Source organism: Oncorhynchus keta, chromosome 12 (genome assembly GCF_023373465.1).
Source record: "Oncorhynchus keta strain PuntledgeMale-10-30-2019 chromosome 12, Oket_V2, whole genome shotgun sequence".
NCBI lineage: Eukaryota > Metazoa > Chordata > Actinopteri > Salmoniformes > Salmonidae > Oncorhynchus > Oncorhynchus keta.
In genome coordinates, this window is record NC_068432.1 from 40,360,221 (window position 1) to 40,384,186 (window position 23,966).

At 42.0% G+C, this 23,966-nt stretch overlaps 1 protein-coding gene across 1 annotated transcript; it reads right to left on the minus strand.

Annotated features, from left to right (window-relative positions):
• Positions 1-591: 591 nt before the first annotated feature.
• On the minus strand, positions 592-21,127 carry LOC118375855 (LIM/homeobox protein Lhx5-like). The gene is made up of 5 exons (XM_035762483.2): positions 20,452-21,127; positions 17,746-17,969; positions 15,452-15,729; positions 6,490-6,655; positions 592-2,166 (listed from the first exon to the last, which is right to left on the minus strand). The coding sequence occupies exons 1-5, from the start codon at positions 20,622-20,624 to the stop codon at positions 1,823-1,825; spliced, it is 1,185 nt and encodes a 394-aa protein (XP_035618376.1). The 5' UTR covers positions 20,625-21,127; the 3' UTR covers positions 592-1,822.
• Positions 21,128-23,966: the final 2,839 nt, after the last annotated feature.

Genomic DNA, 23,966 nt, shown 5'->3' on the forward strand with positions numbered 1-23,966 from the left:
GTGGAGGGGACCTTGATTAGAGAGGGGTGTGTGTGTGTGTGTGTGTGTGTGTGTGTGTGTGTGTGTGTGTGTGTGTGTGTGTGTGTGTGTGTGTGTGTGTGTGTGTGTGTGTGTGTGTGTGTGTGTGTGTGTGTGTGTGTGTGTATGCGCGGCTTAAGCATGTGTGTGTTCTGAATAACCATATAGAGATCCTATACGAGAACAGTGAGACCATCTATCAGGAACACATCACTAGAATTGATGGCCAAAATGGTGAGGAATGTATGTGCATGTATATTGTATAGAATTCCAGAATAATTCATGTATGTCACTATGGGCCTTTATGAAAGCTGCAGTAGAGTTGTTCAAAAGCTATAAAAGGGATCACATGAGTGTTGTCAATGAGAATGTCTTTGGTATCTAACATGTTTATCTGGCTACCGCAAATGACTCTCCTGCCTTCACACTAAACTGACTATTGTCATCTCTGTCATCAAGCAGATATCTGCTCTGCACTACAGCCCCTGAAGGGTTTATCTCGTTGGTGTTGAAGCTAAAATCAAAGGTGGTTGTGCTTAGAAACAGTTAAAACACTGAACAAGTGTATTTGTCTGTATTTGAGCATTGTATTGGAAGCAATATTACAATAGGAGACTGATGTACCAGTAAAACATCTGTTATGCAGAAGAGGAACTGACCAGTTAGACCTACAACACTGTGCCTTTAAGAAACAGTAGGCTAGAATAAAAAACCAAGACAGTTTTGAAACCAAAAAATAAAATACATAAAGCGTTCCTTTTGGCTTGTATTCTTTCTTTATCTCTCTGCAATATCACGTGTTCTTAGTGGGGGGGTGATACTGGGGCAAGAGGAACCGCTGTCTTTCTTTATCTCTCTGCAATATCACGTGTCCTTAGTGGGGGGGTGATACTGGGGCAAGAGGAACCGCTGTCTTTCTTTATCTCTCTGCAATATCACGTGTCCTTAGTGGGGGGGTGATACTGGGGCAAGAGGAACCGCTGTCTTTCTTTATCTCTCTGCAATATCACGTGTCCTTAGTGGGGGGGTGATACTGGGGCAAGAGGAACCGCTGTCTTTCTTTATCTCTCTGCAATATCACGTGTCCTTAGTGGGGGGGTGTTACTGGGGCAAGAGGAACCGCTGTCTTTCTTTATCTCTCTGCAATATCACGTGTCCTTAGTGAGGGGGTGATACTGAGGCAAGAGGAACCGCTGTCTTTCTTTATCTCTCTGCAATATCACGTGTCCTTAGTGGGGGGGTGATACTGGGGCAAGAGGAACCGCTGTCTTTCTTTATCTCTCTGCAATATCACGTGTCCTTAGTGGGGGGGTGATACTGGGGCAAGAGGAACCGCTGTCTTTCTTTATCTCTCTGCAATATCACGTGTCCTTAGTGGGGGGGGGTGATACTGGGGCAAGAGGAACCGCTGTCTTTCTTTATCCAATCCCAGTTCATTTTTCACAGAGGTGGGTGGGAGTGTATTTCTACTAACGGGTCCGAATAGGGCAGCGAATAGTACAACAAAGTTCAGATATGTCCAGCAAAGCCACCCCATCTTCCATCCTCAGTCCTTCACGTGAAGGATAAGAGTCAGGGGGAACAACTCCATTTCAACTCCATCAATTCAGCAAGTCAATTCAAAAATACGTGAATCCGTGAATAGAAAAATCCCCATTAACAAATACATAATTGCCATTTTTAATTCATAACTACTTATTCATAATGTCTTCAAATTCATCTCCCGTGTAGATTGAATCGAAAATGGGAAGTTCACCCTCCCCCCAACGAAACCCTCATCCCTTTCCCAGACCCAGGCTCTAGTCTACCAGACGGTGGTCTCTCCCATCTCCTGTCCAGGGTGGGACATGGGGGCGCTGTAGCTGGAGTTACTAGCCAGGGAGAATGGTGGGCTGGGCCCTCCTCCGTATGCCTCACCAGGGACAGGATGCAGGGAGCTGGGCAGGCCGGGCTCTGGGCTGGGGGTATCTGCGTGGGAGATCATGTCCGTGAACCTCTGGTCGTCAGAGGGGTGGTGGGCTGACACAGAGCCCTCCATGGCCCCTCCATGGATGTAGGGGGATTCTGCTGGAGACTGAGCCTGAGAGGAGGGAGGGCCGTGGGGGAAGAATTCATAGTTGCCCCCTCCGTAGTAGTCGCCCTGGTACTCTGTAAGGGGAGAGACGATTTGATTAGAAAACAAATCATCTAATGAGGAAATTAATTGTGCAGCACACAGATGAAGCAGTTGATATAGCAACATTCAAAATCACTGACATTGAATCTAACAGCCTTCTAAAAATGGACCTACATCAAGATTCAAGATTTAGTAAATAATTGCATTATTTAGTAGCCTAAGTTACATTATAACAAGGAGGGGAAGGGACTGGTATAGCTGAAAAGTAAAAGTGCAAAACATGTCTAAACTTCTTAAATTCACCCCGGTACTAGGTGAAGGGACGAAATGGGTTAGGGAATGGTTTGGTTCACTCTTTCTGTTAAAGTGAAAACACACTTAAAAAAATGTATTTTTATCTCCTATATTTCCAAGATTTTGAGTGCTTCCACTCATCCTTTTGTGAGTTGACTTTTCTTACTTTATTATTCAAAGCGACTAAACTTTAAAAAGGAAATTAAAATCACACGCTCTACATTTCAGTTAGGCACCATACTCTTTATATTTTAGTGGGTATTCTTTATGTCAGTATTACAGAGGGAAGGAGCTCAAATAATTAACCAAAACACATCAAATATATGAACGTCTTGTTTAATGTACTGTATAGTAGTATATGATGTTGATTTTACTACCTAATCCAACTTAAATCATCAATCTAGCACACACACACACGTTATGTCAAGATCAGTTAAATGTAGTCAGCATTTCATTATGCTTTGTTTCTAACAAGACAGAGAAATGTTTCTCCTTTACATTACGACATCAGCAAGACACCTTATGTTACAAACTGTGATAATGAGGGGAAGAATAAATCCACTAGCAATGCAATGATGACCCTGTTTTTTTGCTCCAAACTGAATAAACAAGCTAATTATTGAGTCCCACAAACAGAACCCTGCTAGCTACGTCAGACCTTGAGAATCAACCTGAACCTGGAGCAGCCGTGGGAAGAAAGGGGGAGGGGCAGAGAGAGAGAGAGGTGTTAGAATAACACACACACATACGGACGCACGCACGCACACACACACGCACGGACGCACGCACACACACACACACGGACGGACGCACGCACGCACCCACACACACACACACACACACACACACACACACACACACACACACACACACACACACACACACACACACACACACACACACACACACACACACACACACACACACACACACGCAGCAGCAGTAGAAGACCGGGGGGATGGAGGGAGTAGTGCTGCTAATACAGATGCCACTGCTCCACCAAGGCACAAAAGGGCGTGAAAAGCGGAATGCTGAGAATGGAGGGAGCTAGGAGAGGGGTATAAAGGTTTTGTCTCCTTCCCTTCCTCCCATCCCTCCCTTCATGTTCCATCCTTCAAGGTTCCCTTGTAATTACAGTGGACGGACGCTGCTCTGTTCCAGTTTAGCAGTGGTTCCCAAACTGTGGGGGCGTGAGAGGTCGGCAGGGGGAGTGCGGGTTTCCCCCCAATTATTATTATTATATACAATATATATAGATATTTATATATACTATATATATACTCTATATACAGTGCCTTGCGAAAGTATTCGGCCCCCTTGAACTTTGCGACCTTTTGCCACATTTCAGGCTTCAAACATAAAGATATAAAACTGTATTTTTTTGTGAAGAATCAACAACAAGTGGGACACAATCATGAAGTGGAACGACATTTATTGGATATTTCAAACTTTTTTAACAAATCAAAAACTGAAAAATTGGGCATGCAAAATGATTCAGCCCCCTTAAGTTAATACTTTGTAGCGCCACCTTTTGCTGCGATTACAGCTGTAAGTCGCTTGGGGTATGTCTCTATCAGTTTTGCACATCGAGAGACTGAATTTTTTTCCCATTCCTCCTTGCAAAACAGCTCGAGCTCAGTGAGGTTGGATGGAAAGCATTTGAGAACAGCAGTTTTCAGTTCTTTCCACAGATTCTCGATTGGATTCACGTCTGGACTTTGACTCGGCCATTCTAACACCTGGATATGTTTATTTTTGAACCATTCCATTGTAGATTTTGCTTTATGTTTTGAATCATTGTCTTGTTGGAAGACAAATCTCTGTCCCAGTCTCAGGTCTTTTGCAGACTCCATCAGGTTTTCTTCCAGAATGGTCCTGTATTTGGCTCCATCCATCTTCCCATCAATTTTAACCATCTTCCCTGTCCCCGCTGAAGAAAAGCAGGCCCAAACCATGATGCTGCCACCACCATGTTTGACAGTGGGGATGGTGTGTTCAGGGTGATGAGGTGTGTTGCTTTTACGCCAAACATAACGTTTTGCATTGTTGCCAAAAAGTTCAATTTTGGTTTCATCTGACCAGAGCACCTTCTTCCACATGTTTGGTGTGTCTCCCAGGTGGCTTGTGGCAAACTTTAAACAACACTTTTTATGGATATCTTTAAGACATGGGTTTCTTCTTGCCACTCTTCCATAAAGGCCAGATTTGTGCAATATACGACTGATTGTTGTCCTATGGACAGAGTCTCCCACCTCAGCTGTAGTTCTCTGCAGTTCATCCAGAGTGATCATGGGCCTCTTGGCTGCATCTCTGATCAGTCTTCTCCTTGTATGAGCTGAAAGTTTAGAGGGACGGCCAGGTCTTGGTAGATTTGCAGTGGTCTGATACTCCTTCCATTTCAATATTATCGCTTGCACGGTGCTCCTTGGGATGTTTAAAGCTTGGGAAATCTTTTTGTATCCAAATCCGGCTTTAAACTTCTTCACAACAGTATCTCGGATCTGCTTGGTGTGTTCCTTGTTCTTCATGATGCTCTCTGCGCTTTTAACGGACCTCTGAGACTATCACAGTGCAGGTGCATTTATACGGAGACTTGATTACATACAGGTGGATTGTATTTATCATCATTAGTCATTTAGGTCAACATTGGATCATTCAGAGATCCTCACTGAACTTCTGGAGAGAGTTTTCTGCACTGAAAGTAAAGGGGCTGAATAGTTTTGCACGCCCAATTTTTCAGTTTTTGATTTGTTAAAAAAGTTTGAAATATCCAATAAATTTCGTTCCACTTCATGATTGTGTCCCACTTGTTGTTGATTCTTCACAAAAAATACAGTTTTATATCTTTATGTTTGAAGCCTGAAATGTGGCAAAAGGTCGCAAAGTTCAAGGGGGCCGAATACTTTCGCAAGGCACTGTATTACATTTTTTAAGGAACTCAGTCCAGCTTTTTACAAGGTGCAATTTCAGTTCCTCTTGTCATGTCATTGCAGACCTTAGAGAGATATTTATGTCAGCCATGGCAGCTAACGTTGTTTAGCTAGGTTTTTTAAACCCATAGATGTTGTTGTAATGTTTCAGTCACTCAAATGTCACATGAATACACATTAGACATTACAAAATGTATAGAATTGCATGAACATTTGCTTTAAAACTGAAAACATGTATCTGCACCTCATTACAAGATTTGTAGAATTGCAGGAAAGAAGTTTTAAACCTGCAACATCTTCTCTTCGCCAAGAAGAGGGGTGTGAACAGTTTGTGTCATGAACAGTGCTTGTGCCCAGAGAAATATACATGGTGCTCTCATGCGCAGGAGGGGCGCAGGATGTTCCCCAATGCTGGAAGGGGGGCCTGAGTGAAAGAGTTTGGGAACCACTGCAGTATAGGACTCATTCCTCAGACACATCTCTCTTCAGCAGGCAGGTAGCTTAGTGGTTAGAGCATTGGACCAGTACATGAAAGGTTGCTGGATGGAATCCCAGAGCTGACAGGGAAAAACTCTCTCGTTCTGAACTAGGCAGTTAACCCACTGTGCCCTGGTAGGCTATCATTTTAAATACGAATTTGTTCTTAACTGACTCGTCTAGTTAAATAAAGGTACAATTTAAAAATCTAATAATTCAGCATTGTACTGACAATTAACTAACACATGCTCTTGTTTTTAATCATTATATGGTTGTTCACTTCAGCCCATTCCAGAATATTCTGCCTTATTTTTAACATTCTTTTTCACTTCTAGATTTCAGAATCCTCTACATTGTTCCAGTAGGTCACTTGATGAGCATTCGACACACTTGTCACCCCACAGTTTAGCCAGAGCTGGACAGCACAGAGGTGGGCAATGGCATTCCTGACGAAAACCATGTTGGGGGTAATGTGTGTTGTGTATCACTAAAATCTTCACCAAGGATCACTTGTAAGCTAACAATGAGCATTGTCTTCCAACAGGTGGTACCATTCTTACTCAACGCGCATACCAAACCGACAAAATCGTAATATCTGATGTAATACAATGAACAGTGACTGTTTTTACCACTCAAACAGGGAGTGTATTTTACCTGTGTAGTATCCGTAGGCCCCAGGCCCCAGTATGTCTGGGTCCTCCAGTCGTCCCCCCATGGACCTCATCCTCCTGGGCCCTCTGAAGAAGGCGTGCCGCCGGGCCCCCAGAGCACTCAGCTGCTTCATTCTCCGCTCCTTAGACCGACGGTTCTGGAACCACACCTAGAGTATGGAGTGGAAGAGGTAGTGAGTTATCAAATGACATGACACCTAGAGTATGGAGTGGAAGAGGTAGTGAGTTATCAAATGACATCACACCTAGAGTATGGAGTGGAAGAGGTAGTGAGTTATCAAATGACATCACACCTAGAGTATGGAGTGGAAGAGGTAGTGAGTTATAAAATGACATCACACCTAGAGCATGGAGATGGAAGAGGTAGTGAGTTATAAAATGACATCACACCTAGAGTATGGAGTGGAAGAGGTAGTGAGTTATCAAATGATATCACACCTAGAGTATGGAGTGGAAGAGGTAGTGAGTTATAAAATGACATCACACCTAGAGTATGGAGTGGAAGAGGTAGTGAGTTATAAAATGACATCACACCTAGAGTATGGAGTGGAAGAGGTAGTGAGTTATCAAATGACATCACACCTAGAGTATGGAGTGGAAGAGGTAGTGAGTTATCAAATGACATCACACCTAGAGCATGGAGATGGAAGAGGTTGTGAGTTATAAAATGACATCACACCTAGAGTATGGAGTGGAAGAGGTAGTGAGTTATCAAATGATATCACACCTAGAGTATGGAGTGGAAGAGGTAGTGAGTTATCAAATGAAATGACACCTAGAGTATGGAGTGGAAGAGGTAGTGAGTTATCAAATGACATCACACCTAGAGTATGGAGTGGAAGAGGTAGTGAGTTATAAAATGACATCACACCTAGAGCATGGAGATGGAAGAGGTAGTGAGTTATAAAATGACATCACACCTAGAGTATGGAGTGGAAGAGGTAGTGAGTTATCAAATGATATCACACCTAGAGTATGGAGTGGAAGAGGTAGTGAGTTATAAAATGACATCACATCTAGAGTATGGAGTGGAAGAGGTAGTGAGTTATCAAATGACATCACACCTAGAGTATGGAGTGGAAGAGGTAGTGAGTTATAAAATGACATCACACCTAGAGTATGGAGTGGAAGAGGTAGTGAGTTATCAAATGACATCACACCTAGAGTATGGAGTGGAAGAGGTAGTGAGTTATCAAATGACATCACACCTAGAGCATGGAGATGGAAGAGGTTGTGAGTTATAAAATGACATCACACCTAGAGTATGGAGTGGAAGAGGTAGTGAGTTATCAAATGATATCACACCTAGAGTATGGAGTGGAAGAGGTAGTGAGTTATAAAATTACATCACACCTAGAGCATGGAGTGGAAGAGGTAGTGAGTTATCAAATGACATCACGCCTAGAGTATGGAGTGGAAGAGGTAGTGAGTTATAAAATGATATCACACCTAGAGTATGGAGTGGAAGAGGTAGTGAGTTATCAAATGATATCACACCTAGAGTATGGAGTGGAAGAGGTAGTGAGTTATCAAATGACATCACAACTATGAGGACGGAGAGGAAGAGACAGTGAGTTATCAAATGACAGCACAACTATGAGGACTGAGAGGAAGAGACAGTGAGTTATCAAATGACATCACAACTATGAGGACGAAGAGGAAGAGACAGTGAGTTATCAAATGACATCACAACTATGAGGACGGAGAGGAAAGAGTTACACAACTAGGACCAAGAAAAAGATCAAAGATTGTTATCAGATCAAATTAAGTTAAACTATTTTTCTTTGAGTTTAGATCATTTTCACGGAATGAACAAACTTGATTTATACTGCATTTTAGACAAGCGTGTCAAGCACACAGAATGTCGTAATCAAAGTTGAATCAAATCTAACTTTATTTCTAGTCCATTACTTCACCAGATGTATTCATAATCCATTTCACATTAGCGTTACAACATACTTTGCAGAGAATTAAAAACAAATTAAAAACTACATACAAGGTAGTTAAAATGACAAGGTAGTTAAATGACAAGGAAGTTAAAATGACAAGGCCCACTCCTATCATCATCAAATAAAATCACCATCAAATTAAATCCACCTTAATTTCAGACGTTTGTTATTTTGTCCATTTGTACATGGTCCCTTCCACAGACTTGGAGTGCTATTTAACTATGCTTGCTATTCTCACACAGGAATTCTAGTTCTGTAGCATTGCTCATTTTATGTACATTCTGCAATGATCGTTTTTTGTTTTGTTTGCTGTCTTGAGACCAGTGTCAACACAGCAAATAGATTCAGATCCAGAAAATAGCTTTTCTCAGGCACATCACCTATAGAAATAAAGGGCTCCACTTAGATATAAGTTAGATTACTGGAGAAATGGGAGGAATCGGGACAAAGTGGGATGGAGGCGGTGGAGGTAAACTAACAAACATGGACACTGTCCAACCCAGACACAAGATGAAAATGTGTCTTCTCCAACACTCCTTCCGTGGCCTCCAACTGCTCTTAAATGCTAGTAAAATGAAATGCATGCTCTTTAACCCATCACTGCCCGCACCCACCCGTCTAGCATCACTACTTTGGACGGTTCTGACTTCGAATATGTGGACAACTATAAATACCTAGGTGTCTGGTTAGACTGTAAACTCTCCTTACAGAGTCATATTAAGCATCTCCAATCCAAAATTAAATCTAGAATCGGCTTCCTATTTCGCACCAAAGCATCCTTCACTCATGCTGCCAAACATACCCTCGTAAAACTGACTTTCCTACCGATCCATGACTTCAGCGATGTCATTTACAAAATAGCCTCAAACACTCTACTCAGCAAATCAGATGCAGTCTATCACAGTGCCATCTGTTTTGTCACCAAAGCCCCATATACTACCCATCACTGCGACCTGTAAGCTCTCGTTGGCTGGTCCTCGCTTCATACTCGTCGCCAAACCCACTGGCTCGAGGTCATCTATAAGTCTTTGCTAGGTGAAGCTCCGCCTTATCTCAGCTCACTGGTCACCAGAGCAACACCCACCTGTAACATGCGCTCCAGCAGGTATATTTTACTGGTCATCCCCAAATCCAACACCTGCTTTGGTCGCCTTCACTTCCAGTTCTCCGATGCCAATGACTGGAACGAATTGCAAAAATCACTGAAGTTGGAGACTTATATCTCCCTCACTAACTTTAAGCATCAGCTGTCAGAGCAGCTTACCGATCGCTGCAGCTGTACACAGCCCATCTGTAAATAGCCCATCCAACCAACCAACTACCTATCTCATCCCCATATTTGTTTTTGTTTTTCTGCTCATTTGCACACCAGTATTTCCTCTTGCACATCCTCATCTGCACATCTATCACTCCAGTGTAAATTGCTAAATTGTAGTTACTTCACCACTATTGGCCTATTTATTGCCTTACCTCCTTACTTCATCTGCACACACTGTATACTGATTTTTCTATTGTGTTATTGACTGTACGTTTGTTTATCTCAGGTGTAACTCTGTGTTGTTGTTTTTGTTGCACTGCTTTGCTTTATCTTGGCCAGGTCGCAGTTGTAAATGAGAACTTGTTCTCAACTGGCCTACCTGATTAAATAAGGTGAAATAAATAAATACAATTTTAAAAAGTGCCTAAAAGAAAAATGTTCAGCCTCTCCTCGTTAGGGAATATGGATGTGAGTGAGAAGCAGAGTGTAGGTTCAGTTCCAACAAGGATGCAGGTGTTAAAGAGCCACAGCCACACAGCCACAACACCCAGAAATCACACTGGAGCTGTTTAGTAATCAGTGATATGGCGGTCAGTATATTTTTTTATCATCCAATAAAATCAATGAATCAGTCAATAACACAAAAAAACACAACACACACACTATTTTCTATAGGTTCTCTCCATGTGCCTCAGCAGGTACAACAACACAACTCACTGGGCCTCAATACAACACAACTCAGCAGGCTTCAATACAACAACACAACTCAGCAGGCCTCAATACAACAACACAACTCAGCAGGCCTCAATACAAAAACACAACTCAGCAGGCCTCAATACAACAACACAACTCAGCAGGCCTCAATACAAAAACACAACTCAGCAGGCCTCAATACAACAACACAACTCAGCAGGCCTCAATACAAAAACACAACTCAGCAGGCCTCAATACAAAAACACAACTCAGCAGGCCTCAATACAACAACACAACTCAGCAGGCCTCAATACAACAACACAACTCAGCAGGCCTCAATACAACAACACAACTCAGCAGGCCTCAATACAACAACACAACTCAGCAGGCCTCAATACAACAACACAACTCAGCAGGCCTCAATACAACAACACAACTCAGCAGGCCTCAATACAACAACACAACTCAGCAGGCCTCAATACAAAAACACAACTCAGCAGGCCTCAATACAACAACACAACTCAGCAGGCTTCAATACAACAACACAACTCAGCAGGCCTCAATACAACAACACAACTCAGCAGGCCTCAATACAAAAACACAACTCAGCAGGCCTCAATACAACAACACAACTCAGCAGGCCTCAATACAAAAACACAACTCAGCAGGCCTCAATACAAAAACACAACTCAGCAGGCCTCAATACAACAACACAACTCAGCAGGCCTCAATACAAAAACACAACTCAGCAGGCCTCAATACAAAAACACAACTCAGCAGGCCTCAATACAAAAACACAACTCAGCAGGCCTCAATACAAAAACACAACTCAGCAGGCCTCAATACAAAAACACAACTCAGCAGGCCTCAATACAAAAACACAACTCAGCAGGCCTCAATACAACAACACAACTCAGCAGGCCTCAATACAACAACACAACTCAGCAGGCCTTAATACAAAAACACAACTCAGCAGGCCTCAATACAACAACACAACTCAGCAGGCCTCAATACAACAACACAACTCAGCAGGCCTCAATACAACAACACAACTCAGCAGGCCTTAATACAAAAACACAACTCAGCAGGCCTTAATACAACAACACAACTCCACCGGCTTCAATACAACAACACAACTCAGCAGGCCTCAATACAACAACACAACTCAGCAGGCCTCAATACAAAAACACAACTCAGCAGGCCTCAATACAAAAACACAACTCAGCAGGCCTCAATACAAAAACACAACTCAGCAGGCCTCAATACAACAACACAACTCAGCAGGCCTTATTACAACAACACAACTCAGCAGGCCTCAATACAACACAACTCAGCAGGACTCATTACAACAACACAACTCAGCAGGCCTCAATACAACACAACTCAGCAGGCCTCAACCCAACACAACTCAGCAGGCCTTATTACAACAACACAACTCAGCAGGCCTCAATACAACAACACAACTCAGCAGGCCTCAATACAACACAACTCAGCAGGCCTTATTACAACAACACAACTCAGCAGGCCATATTACAACAACTCAGCAGGACTCATTACAACAACACAACTCAGCAGGCCTTATTACAACACAACTCAGCAGGCCTTATTACAACAACAAAACTCAGCAGGCCTTATTACAACAACACAACTCAGCAGGCCTAAATACAACAACTCAGCAGGCCTTATTAAAACACAACTCAGCAGGCCTTATTACAACAACACAACTCAGCAGGCCTTATTACAACAACACAACTCAGCAGGCCTAAATACAACAACTCAGCAGGCCTTATTAAAACACAACTCAGCAGGCCTTATTACAACAACACAACTCAGCAGGCCTTATTACAACAACACAACTCAGCAGGCCTTATTTCAACAACACAACTCAGCAGGCCTTATTACAACACAACTCAGCAGGCCTTATTACAACAACACAACTCAGCAGGCCTCAATACAACACAACTCAGCAGGCCTCAATCCAACACAACTCAGCAGGCCTTATTACAACAACACAACTCAGCAGGCCTTATTACAACAACACAACTCAGCAGGCCTAAATACAACAACTCAGCAGGCCTTATTAAAACACAACTCAGCAGGCCTTATTACAACAACACAACTCAGAAGGCCTTATTACAACAACACAACTCAGCAAGCCTTATTTCAACAACACAACTCAGCAGGCCTTATTACAACACAACTCAGCAGGCCTTATTACAACAACACAACTCAGCAGGCCTCAACCCAACACAACTCAGCAGGCCTTATTACAACACAACTCAGCAGGCCTTATTACAACAACACAACTCAGCAGGCCTCAACCCAACACAACTCAGCAGGCCTCAACCCAACACAACTCAGCAGGCCTTATTACAACACAACTCAGCAGGCCTCAACCCAACACAACTTAGGAAGCAGAGGAATGAAAACAGTCATGAATGGAGTCAAATAAAGTATTTGTACAGGAACAATGGAGAATTAGAAAAATTTTAAAATGTCCAACATATGGAGCTTCGCATTCTAAAAACATAACCCATTTCTTGTTGTGCCTCTGCATCGGCACGGAATAATAATGCATGTTAACACCAGCTAGGCTACACCAAAGGCACAATCCCACTGTGTTGGAGATTAACAAATAAAACACACACAAAAACACCTAAAACCACTTAGGCATTCCTCTCCATGTTTTTCCCAGCAAAGACGACACCTGCCTACAGAGAACAATTGTCTTACTGTAGGGTACATTTTTATGGAAATGCTTTCACTCCCCTTGAGAGAGCATTTCTTAGGGATTACCACACACACACACACACACACACACACACACACACACACACACACACACACACACACACACACACACACACACACACACACACACACACACACACACACACACACACACACACACACACACCAGAGGGCTCCCTGCTCAGGGTGCATCGGCAGTTACTACACAGCAAATGAGGGGGGAGATGATGGCCATGAAACTGGCCACCATCTTGGTTTTATATATCACAGTGCATTATGTTGTTGCTAATCAGAGATGAAGGGATGGATTCAGTGTTGTGGAGACATGAAAGTGGGAAGGTGCTACACTACACTACGCATGGCCTGGTCTAAGAGGAGAGGAGAAGAGAGGAGACTGTCTGGCAGTAAATGAGTGAGGACAGAGAGGAGCGAGGGGGGAGTACGATATGTAAATCTGGGAAATCAGTGATAATTACTGTAAGCGCACAAAAAGCCACATCTCAGCTGGCAGAGACGGTGCTAATCACCCTAACACAGTCTGAACCCAGACACTGACAGTGAGAGAGAGAGAGAGAGAGAGAGAGAGAGAGAGAGAGAGAGAGAGAGAGAGAGAGAGAGAGAGAGAGAGAGAGAGAGAGAGAGAGAGAGAGAGAGAGAGAGAGAGAGAGAGCGAGAGAGAGAGTGTGTGTGAGTGTGTGTGTGTGTGACCGTGCGTGCGTGTGTGCGTGCGTGCTTGAGAGTGTGTCTGTGCATGAGTTTGTTCATGTGTGTGCGTATGTGTGTCACAAAGAGCAGAGAATTATAGAGGTTAAGACTAAAATCCTGGAGACCTGAGTGTGTTGGGCAGCAGAGATGATAAATTCCACATTTCCACTTCCAGGACGTAAACAGTAATGTTATGTCCCTCTCACTCACAGTGATCATGATCTCACATCAGCTCTCCCTAACAGAGGTCAATTCAGTTTTTATTTCAGTCAATTCAGGAAGTGAAAAATCCTTATTGAAAATAAAGGAGTATTTTCACTTCCTTGACTGAACTGAACTACTGCTCCCTAAAACGTCTCCATTGTCTTGGTTGGGATGTTAATAAACTGTTTTACTATACCTCTATAACACCTTCCTGCATCACCTGTTCACAATATTTCTGTGCAGTGCTGTGGGCTTTTTTTGTAATGACACTGTTGTTAAATTATTGGCTGTTAAAACCATTAACAGTGCATGATATTTCCAACATTTAAATGCCTATGGCTACAGATACATATTTAAATATGTACATATTGGATTGCCTATGTCTTTTATACAAAGCCTCTTTTCCCACTTTTGACAGTGCATGCTATCTGGTTATTATACTTTCTTTAAGAATAAATAAGAAATCAACAGAAAATATAATATTCCTGTCATATTATTAAAAAACATACGTCTTCCATCTTTCATTCATATTAATCAAATCGTAATTGCTGTGTTGTTTTAAAGAACCAAAACTATCAAACAGGAGTCAATATACAATAGAAGATAAATAGCCTAGCCAATTGCCAATGTGTGATTACTAAAAACTTATTTTAAAGAAATAGCAATCTCAATTATGTTATTTTATCGCATGATAGTGTAGCTAAATATTACAAAAATATCACAAAAGCTATAAACATCTGGAATTAATATTGTGGTTTCTAGACCCCATTCCTATTTCCCGGAGAGGGATGTTCAATAACTCTCGAGTTGATCTTATGACGATCCTATGGATTTGTCAATCAGCATTTCATTTGAATGTGTCTTGTTTTCAACGTTTTCATTAAAAGGTATTTTTCTCATATTTTATTCCAAATGTGTTTTCCCTCCATAGAAAGGTAGGTCAGTTGTAGGCCTATTTCATTTTACATAGTTATGGGGATCTGGACTAGATAATAACCTCATAGTAACCTGTTGTGACATTTCTTCTTCTCACTCTCACTTTGTCAATTATGTCTTCAATTAAATCTCGCTCTAATTTCAGGGAAAATTAAAATCCAATCTATTCTAATTCATCAAGAATGTCGAAGACAGCAGACAGGCCCACGTTGCTTACAACACCAGTAGTCTATCAAAACCTAGCGGTGCTCATCAAACACAAATAGAAAAAAACACAACGTTTTTTCCACTGGACCTGGGAAATCAACAGATCCACCCAGAGCATCCATTCTATTCGATTGTATTCTATAACATATGGGAGTAGAAATTCTAACTTGGCCAAATAAAAACCAGGCTCTTTATTAACCAAACATGTATCGTCTCAAGTGAAGTATATAATACCATTCTACCTGTATAACCCGCATGTTGAGTCCCGTCTCCTGGGCCAACTGTTCTCGGATGTGTCGGGTGGGTTTCGGCGTGGCCACGAAGGCAGCCTTCAGCGTTTCCAGCTGCTTGGCTTTGATGGTGGTTCGCGGACCTCGCCGCTTCGTACCCGAACTCTGCTCCTCATTCTCGTTATTGTTCATGTCCTTATCTGAGCATGTGGAATTGTCCGTCTCTTTTGTGTCGTCCTGCATCGGGTCCTGGAGGTCCGGCGATAAACTTCTGTCTGTGCATGATGACACTGGGGAACGAGAGAGAATGGAAAGGTCTCAATCGGAGATATCATGAGGCCTTCTGTGTGCTGCTAGATTAATTATGTAGTCTGTCTAATCAGAAATAAACCAGAATACGTGGAACAATGACGCCTCACAAAATACAAATAGCCTATGGAAGCCCTTTGAGTGCCTTTTACATGAAAAAATACACTTTACCAAGTCCATATGAAACAGTCTAAATGTCTGGATTTACCCGTTTAAATCTAGTCACAAATAAAACAGGTGTAACCAACTTAACCGTGCCCGCGTGTGACCTGAAGCGGATCGACGTATGGAAATAGAAATTATGCATGTAACGTGAAACAAAAAAATGGAGCTAGGCTGCCTATACAGCGGATCCCCAAGGACCCGCTGCGTCGCGCGATAACAGCATGTCATTGTCCGAGGGGATGGCTGTTTGAGAAATGTATCAAACAGGAAATTATAGCATTGATAAGCCTTAGCTATATGGTCAGATGCATTCAGCGACGCGGAGATGCTTTGTTGGGGAACATCATCAAACACTAGGCTACACATGCTCTATATGCGGCCCATTGAGCCAGCAATAATGTCAGTCGTCATATGTTGTTCATATTTGAAGCAACAGACACGCAACGAGGGGTTAAAATCAATGTCACGTCTTTCGATGATACACATGTTATCCGTCACCTTGTTGATCTAAAGCCAAAATCGAGTGCCAGTGATGGGAGCCTGACAACTCCTCGAACACAATACGATTTTCCGACAGTTGTTGTTGTTGATTGAGGCCTATCAATGTGGGTTCCAAACACCCAACATATCGGCGTAATCTCTCATCAATATCAACGTCTTTAAATAATTACATTTTAGAGATATTTGTTTTGAGATAATTAGAGGAGAAGTAATTTGCAGACGAATTCTCCATATAGGCCTACACATGTTTGACCATGTGACGTTAGGGCGCTATACGACACTGCAGCTAAAATAGGAAAGTAGAGAATAGAATCAAACAGAATAGAATAAAAAATATGTATCCATATATAAGACTACTTCAACAGCGGTGAGATTGGACGCAGGCGAATCACGCAGAGCCAGAGCTGACGCTCAGACACCCACCCTGTCCATGGTTCTGAATTTCCTGACGGTGGTGTGTCGACTCAACCCGGCTACCGCGGCCGGTGGCTATATAGGTTGTGCCTCTGGATACTTTTCTTTTTTTAAAGGTGCAGAGTAACATAAACATTTTCGAATTCATACATTTTAGTTTGCAGTGGGATTTGTAAATATGTGATATAGGCTATCCCATTTCAGGATGCCAACAAATACATCCAAGCAGCAGTGGAGTTTCATATCATCAACAAGTCGTTTCATTTCCCACCATAAGCAGTCTATGGTTTGGGTTTGGTTGGATGTGTACCAGTGTATGGTAACGTGAGATCCCACGTTGAAACAATCAGTAAATCAACAAAGAAAAACGGTCCCTTATTTTCAGACATCAGTGGGCCTATAGACATTTTCCAAGACCAACAGAACACTGATATGTTTGTATCCGTGTAGTAATATAAGAAGACTCACTTTTGAAACCCTTAAAGGTCAAATGCAGCCGTTTTTATCTCAAAATCAAATCATCTCTGGGTAACAAGTGATCTTACTGTGATTATTGTCAAATAAAATGGTAAAAAAAGAAACAAAAATAGCTTCTTAGCTATTCTTCTCAAGCAATAATTTTGTTAGGAATGTCTGAGAGTGGTCTGAGTGGGGAGGAGACGATTGAAATAGCTGTTATTGGCAGAGAGGTTTAGAACTCTCTTTCTTATTTGTATATTAACTCATTTACCACCTGGTGATGTCACCAGGCAGTCCAAAACTCCATCCCACCAAAACAGGCTGAAATGAATTTTCAAACAGCTCTTCCACTAAATGGGCATTATAATCTTTTTCACAAGTTCATAGTATTCCAACTGTATAGTGTGGGACACAGGAAATCACGTTTTTGACTGCACTGGGCCTTTAACAATAATTACCTGAATTCAAGTTGACTTCCTTGATCGCCCCTGAGCTCAGGTAGTCTTCTTTACAAACAAATTTATTTTCGTCGATAACATAGAGTTCCTCGCCCGTGGACAGCTGCTTGTTGCACACCATGCACGTGAAGCAGTTGAGATGGAACACCTTGCTGCGCGCCTTGCGCACCAGATCACTGGGAGAGATGCCTTGGAGGCATCCTGCGCACTTCGTCCCAAACCTCCTGAAAAGAAAGCGAGAGGACAGAGACAACAAGCATGTTGATGTAAAATCACTCTGAGACTAAAATAGTTAACAACATCCTGAATTCGAGCGGGAAATTGTACAGTTTTAACTGGAAATAAAGTAGGCGGCGTTCAACCAGCGTGAGTCTTAATAAAGAAAGGACAATTATAGGCCTATAGTGAATTATGCAACTGTGGGCAATGCAGATGTTTTTGTGAATAGCCTGAATTTATAATTGCAACCACGAAATGTAACTAAATCTCTCGTAAAGAGGTTGTACATAACAAGATAAAAGGCCTGTTTCAACAATGACAACAGATAGCCTTTAATAATAATAATAATATGCCTAATAATAACAATAGTAGTAACAATAACATCACCTTAATAAATAATAAATAACATACTTAATATATTTGTTTTATAGCAGGCTATTACATCTTTGACATAATTGAAGAAAAGGTAGCCTATTTCGAACAAATTTTCGTTCAAATCGAACATCCTACTTGATACGAAATAGCCTACAATGTGCGCTAGACAGATTTTCAACATTGAATAGAAAAACATGAATTTTTACATTTTTTATGGAGCTGTTATATTAATAAACCCACGTTAACGCATTAGTGACAGTCAGCACAATGTGACCACGGAGATATCCAAGGATTAAACCGAATAGGACGTTTTTACCGTGAAAATCTCTGTTAATCCACATTCACCCTCTTCACATGCAAAAACCTTGGTGGATAGACTTGTATTATTTAGATAGACAGACGAATACAATAGCATAATTCAACGTCTCAACATTTCCAGGGATAACTCGAGAAGGTAAATGGTTGAAAATGCCTGTGTTGCATTGGAAGAAAAGGTATGCTAATGTAGGCCTACATAAAGTGATGGAGAATGGGAAGCCTTATTTTGTGTTTCTCTCTCGGATGTGAAATAAATAGGCCTAATCCAACTCATCACGAGCCAGAAACCTCGTCATGCGCCTCATGCTGATTTGGTAATCTCTCTCTCATCAATATGGAGTCGCCTCCAGGACGAAAATAAATGCAGGAATTGAAAATATTTCAATTATAATACGAGTATTGGAGATAATGTGTGTTTGAGGGTGTGAGTGGGGGGCTGTTGTTTTGGATTTGGGGAAGCGGTTGCACGAGGGCACGACTGAACGAGCGGTTCAGCCCCCTTTATTTGAACACTAATGTAGTCTACGGAATCTCTTTCGATCCATTTGCAATAGTATCGCTGCACTGTAGCCTTTTACACGCACCGCCCGGGCCAGCCTCCTCCGGTGCGGCGAGTGCAGGCCACCGCTCTACTTACACAACAAATGGCCACGTTAGGGTGATTACTGTTTCTCCTGGCTAATGGTTGGGCCATTTAAATCCACTGCTTGATGGGAGCTGGCTAATATGATGGTCAAGGTCGTTTGGGGGCAACAATGCCGTCACAAAGGCTTAAACACTGGGCCTTACATGTCATTAAACAATTTGTTTGGGGAGACGGGAAAAAGCTGACACATAAATAATTGCTATGATGCTACAAACAAGGTCCTATACTTATCACTGAATTACATGGAACTCTTTGAAGAACTGAGCTGATGGTGTAGGCCTAATGAGGAGGTTTTAAAATATATTGGAACAAACAAAAGTGGAAGCAGAGAGTACGAGTTTGAGGAAAATGTAGCTGATTTATAAATAGATTTAAACTGTCATGTCTGCATGAATGGCTTAAGAGAAGTGTGAATATTCAAGCCCACATAATATTCAGAATATTCCCATAATATGAATTTATAAATACAAGTGATATTATTGGTGTCATAATAACAATTATTAACTAAGTTAATGCTTCGTATTGTCAGAAAACACACTTTGTTTCTTTAAGAACACACACGTCATGCGGACAAAGAGTGATAACGTGGCCATATTAGGCAATTATTATATGGTTCTTTCAAAATGCTAAATATTATTGTGGTACTCAAAGTGAACCTATAACTATGATGAATTTATTGGCCTAATAATTATATGATTTTTGTTGCAAAACCAATGTGACACTAAATGCCAAGATGCCAATGTGCCATGACTGCAATATTACTTCTATTGACTATAAATAGTATTATTTTGAAGTGACATTCTTAAACATTTCAAGTAACTTATATGTATGCTATCTCACTTATAGGTGAAATCTATCCTGTGAAATAGGCCTTGGTAAACCATATACATTTCCACAAAACAATGTGTAGGCCTGCATAATAATATCTGGTTAATTATATGAGGGACGCTTAAAACGAGAGCTATTTTTAGCATTGTGACATGAAATCCAATTTGAGCATTTGATTTTAAACAAATCCACTGGCGAACAAAAAACAAGAAAACATAATCCAGAATGACAATCTTCAGAAGCAGGATGATTATAATTCTCCTTACTGAGTTTTTGGCAAGCCCTGCTTTTACGCCTGAATCCCCAATCTGAATCCTTACCTGAAAAAGTCAATTTTACAATAGAGCTTCCCATCCCGGGAGAAGCACTTCTCTGTCAGATTACAGTTGCACTCGCAGCACTGGACGCATTTGGCGTGCCAGGCTTGGTCCAACACGTTAAGCAGGAACCGGTCCAGGATGGGCCTGTCGCACCCGGCGCAGTGGACCATCATCCCGCCTGTCTGGAGGACACCGAGGACCGACCTTCCCACGCGGGTTCCGGTGCTGGGTCTGGGGCCACACGGCTCTCTGCGCAGCAACGTCTTGGCTCCGGGGTTTGGGACAAAGCAGACGCGAATGTTCCGTCAGGTGGGTGGGCGGTGAGAAGACCCTATCCCCTACCGTTTAAAGGCAGGCTATAGGTGAACACTCCCCGAAGTTCCTTTTCGGTACTTCTGGTTCTGGACGCCCCTGTCCTGTCCTGGCACTTGTCACAATCCAGAATCCAGAAGATAGAAAGGTGAATTTAAAAAGCACCTATTCCTCTTCATTGACGGGCTGCGTAAAAATGGTCACCTGAAAAGCCTGTTCTTCCACGCTGTAGAGAATACGTTGCATGGGGCTGTAGCAAAGTTATTATTTTGCTGTTGTTGTAAATAGCCCTTTCTTTTATTATTCTGTCATCTTTTGTTTTTAGGTTCCACTTCTTCGCCTTCGCTCACCTCACGTGGACACGTTTCGCATCACTGTGCCCGGCTGTGCTGGCGCGAGGCACGTCCGTATTCAGATTGGGTGACGCTCTCCTTTAATTCCTGTGCCTGGGTGGCCAATCAGGACTCGGTTGTCATGGTTACCCATTTAAATAATGGTCGGTAGCCTACCTTCAGGTCGACCTAAACCTTAAACCATACTAGCATAAATAGGCTAATAAACTTTAATTCTGCTAAGAGGGACACGATTTTTTTTGAAGACATTGGCAAATGATGGTCACTCTCGTGTTGCTACTGCCTCGTTACAGAATGGACCTAAACGGCATAAACAGGTCTATAATCTTACCATTTTTATTTTCCTGCTGTAGCTCCCATCAAACTCGTGGGGTGAATGGATTTTAGGGACTATCCCCATGGAACGCTGCCTGGGCTGGGCCTTATAAGAAACCAAACATGCTTTTTGTCTAATATCACCAATCAACAAGATCTTTCTCTGATACAATTATGCCAATTAGACATGTTATTTAGGCGAAATGAAAGCTTTGATTGTTTCAATTTAATCTAAATTAAACTTCTGATGACACCAAGGCACAGAACAAAAACCTGCGGATCATCTTTCATTTTAATTCTTATTTTCACTTCTTCTTCGTCCTCTGTCTGTGACAAGATGACCTAGTGGAGTTGATGCCTACAGCCATCACCTTAAAGCGGCCTACAAAGTGAGGGGGCCGTCTTACATGACATGTACCCGCCTTAAATGACCCTGAATGGGATGCAATAACGGGAGTAGCTGAACAAGAGTTAAGGCTACAAAACCCTTCCTGTATTAGGCTGTCATTTGGCTCTTTACAGTTTGCGTGTGTGTGTGTGTGTGTGTGTGTGTGTGTGTGTGTGTGTGTGTGTGTGTGTGTGTGTGTGTGTGTGTGTGTGTGTGTGTGTGTGTGTGTGTGTGTGTGTGTGTGTGTGTGTGTGTGTGTGTGTGTGTGTGTGTGGAGTGGAGGGAACGAGAAGGGAGGGGGACCCAGGCATGCCCTTTCTCATACAGAAAGCTATTTACAGGGAAATGCATAGGATTAAGATAGCGGGCCTCATCAATAGGGAGAGCCTGGTCGCCCGCCGCTTTAACAGAGTATAGCCACCAATCGAGGGGAATTTCAATATTTACCCAGACCATCATTTAAGTTAGTCGAGGCAGTGCAAACATCATGCAGACACTAATGGTTGTTAGTGGAGAGGCGAGGCTGGTTTAAAACTAAGTTTGAGCAATTGTTTTGTATAATGAGTTGGTTAAGTAGCCCAATGGGTGTTCATTTTGACCCACTGCATATTTTCATTTAAAATACCTTTTAAAATCAGAACAAGAACAACATTAACAATTACAACAACATTGGCAACTTTATGCATTCATAATAATATCAATTGAATCGCACATTGTTGCTGTACATAAATAACTCGTCTAAGAATTCGTCTGAAGAAATTTGTGAATTATTAAGGTCAATTCAACAATTATTCAATGAAAAGTAGCTTGTTGTTTAAGATGAATGTGTAAATAGTCTGATTTATGGCAAGAAGCTAACAATATTTATGTTTTTACGCAAAATAAAGGACCATCATCATATTTGTGTGAGATTGTATGAGTTTTATTATTATTATGACTATGTTGATTATGATGATGATTATTATTATGATGATTATTATTATTACATCCTCATCCTCACAATTTTTCAACATCACCACCACTACCATCATCATTATCATCTCCACTACCATCATCCTCATCATCATCATCAGTACATTTTTTCAACCAAAAGCATATTACAGTGATAAAAGCAGGTCCATAGCATAGTGTCATGTTATTACCTAACCTAAAATTGAGCCAACAAAAACAACACGATAGCCAGAGAGAAGTTGTAGCGCGTGCATGCATGATTATCCATCCATCTCCATCTGTAGATTGTAGAATGTGAAATGTTTTCCGTGGTGCTGGTTAGTATTAACTGGTGACTCTACATGATAATAAAGCAGTAATTTCTGTAGTCGGGGGAGGCCGTTCAGCTTGTTGGGAGAGAAAGGGAGAGCCCGGGCCGCGGAGGGGACCCCCGCCGCTCTTGGCAGGCGACAGTGGCAGCAAAGCTTGGCCCCGCTCACGGTCTTAATCCCAAAGCTATTGGGGCTTGCTATTTATTTTTCTCACCGAGTCTTGTTTTCTTGACTCTCCGTTTAAAAACTCCTTTACATTTTGTTCGAATGTTACCAACCTATAGGCCGACTCTCCAGTGCCCTGTCAACAACAAACAAATAAGGTGCAAATTGTAGACGTCACAGGCACCTCAATTCACACTTCTGAAAGGGTTAAATTTCTCGTTCAACCTGCCAACTGTTGAGGAGTCAACATGGGTTTATATCTACCTCATATTTTCCTCTATGCCTTTGATGATTGCCTATTTATCCAACCAGGTATTCATGTATATGATAAGGTGTGTGAAGACAGTCGTATGCTATAGGCCTATCCAAATAATAATACAAACGGTGATTTCAGATAATGTCATTTATTTTGGGGACGAACAAAGCGTTATCACCCTGTACGTGGGAAAAAGCACATATTGAGTAAAGAGAGCTCTTGCCACAGCTTCTCTTTCACCTCTTGTTTGCGTCACACAGGTCATTGTATAGGGACACATTTTATTGTGTAGAGAGCTGTGTTCTCTCCTTTATCCCACCACGTACCGTTCTGTCGCTCTCCATCTCTCTCCTCTGCAAGCCAAATAGTCCCGCGCCATACCTAGCCGAGCTATCGCGCTAGGTTTAGGAACTCCTGGAGAGAGAGGAAGTGTCCAAGGTGCTGAAACTAGACAACCCGCCAAT

What these genes read in the sequence shown, in the direction of transcription:
- LOC118375855 (XM_035762483.2), bottom strand. Translation starts at nt 20,624, where the DNA reads ATGATGGTCCACTGCGCCGGGTGCGACAGGCCCATCCTGGACCGGTTC. An exon ending in GGAAGTCAACTTGAATTCAG is followed by an intron (nt 15,730 to 17,745) that starts GTAATTATTGTT and finishes CTCGTTCCCCAG; the next exon opens with TGTCATCATGCACAGACAGA. An exon ending in GGCCTACGGATACTACACAG is followed by an intron (nt 2,167 to 6,489) that starts GTAAAATACACT and finishes CTCCCCTTACAG; the next exon opens with AGTACCAGGGCGACTACTAC.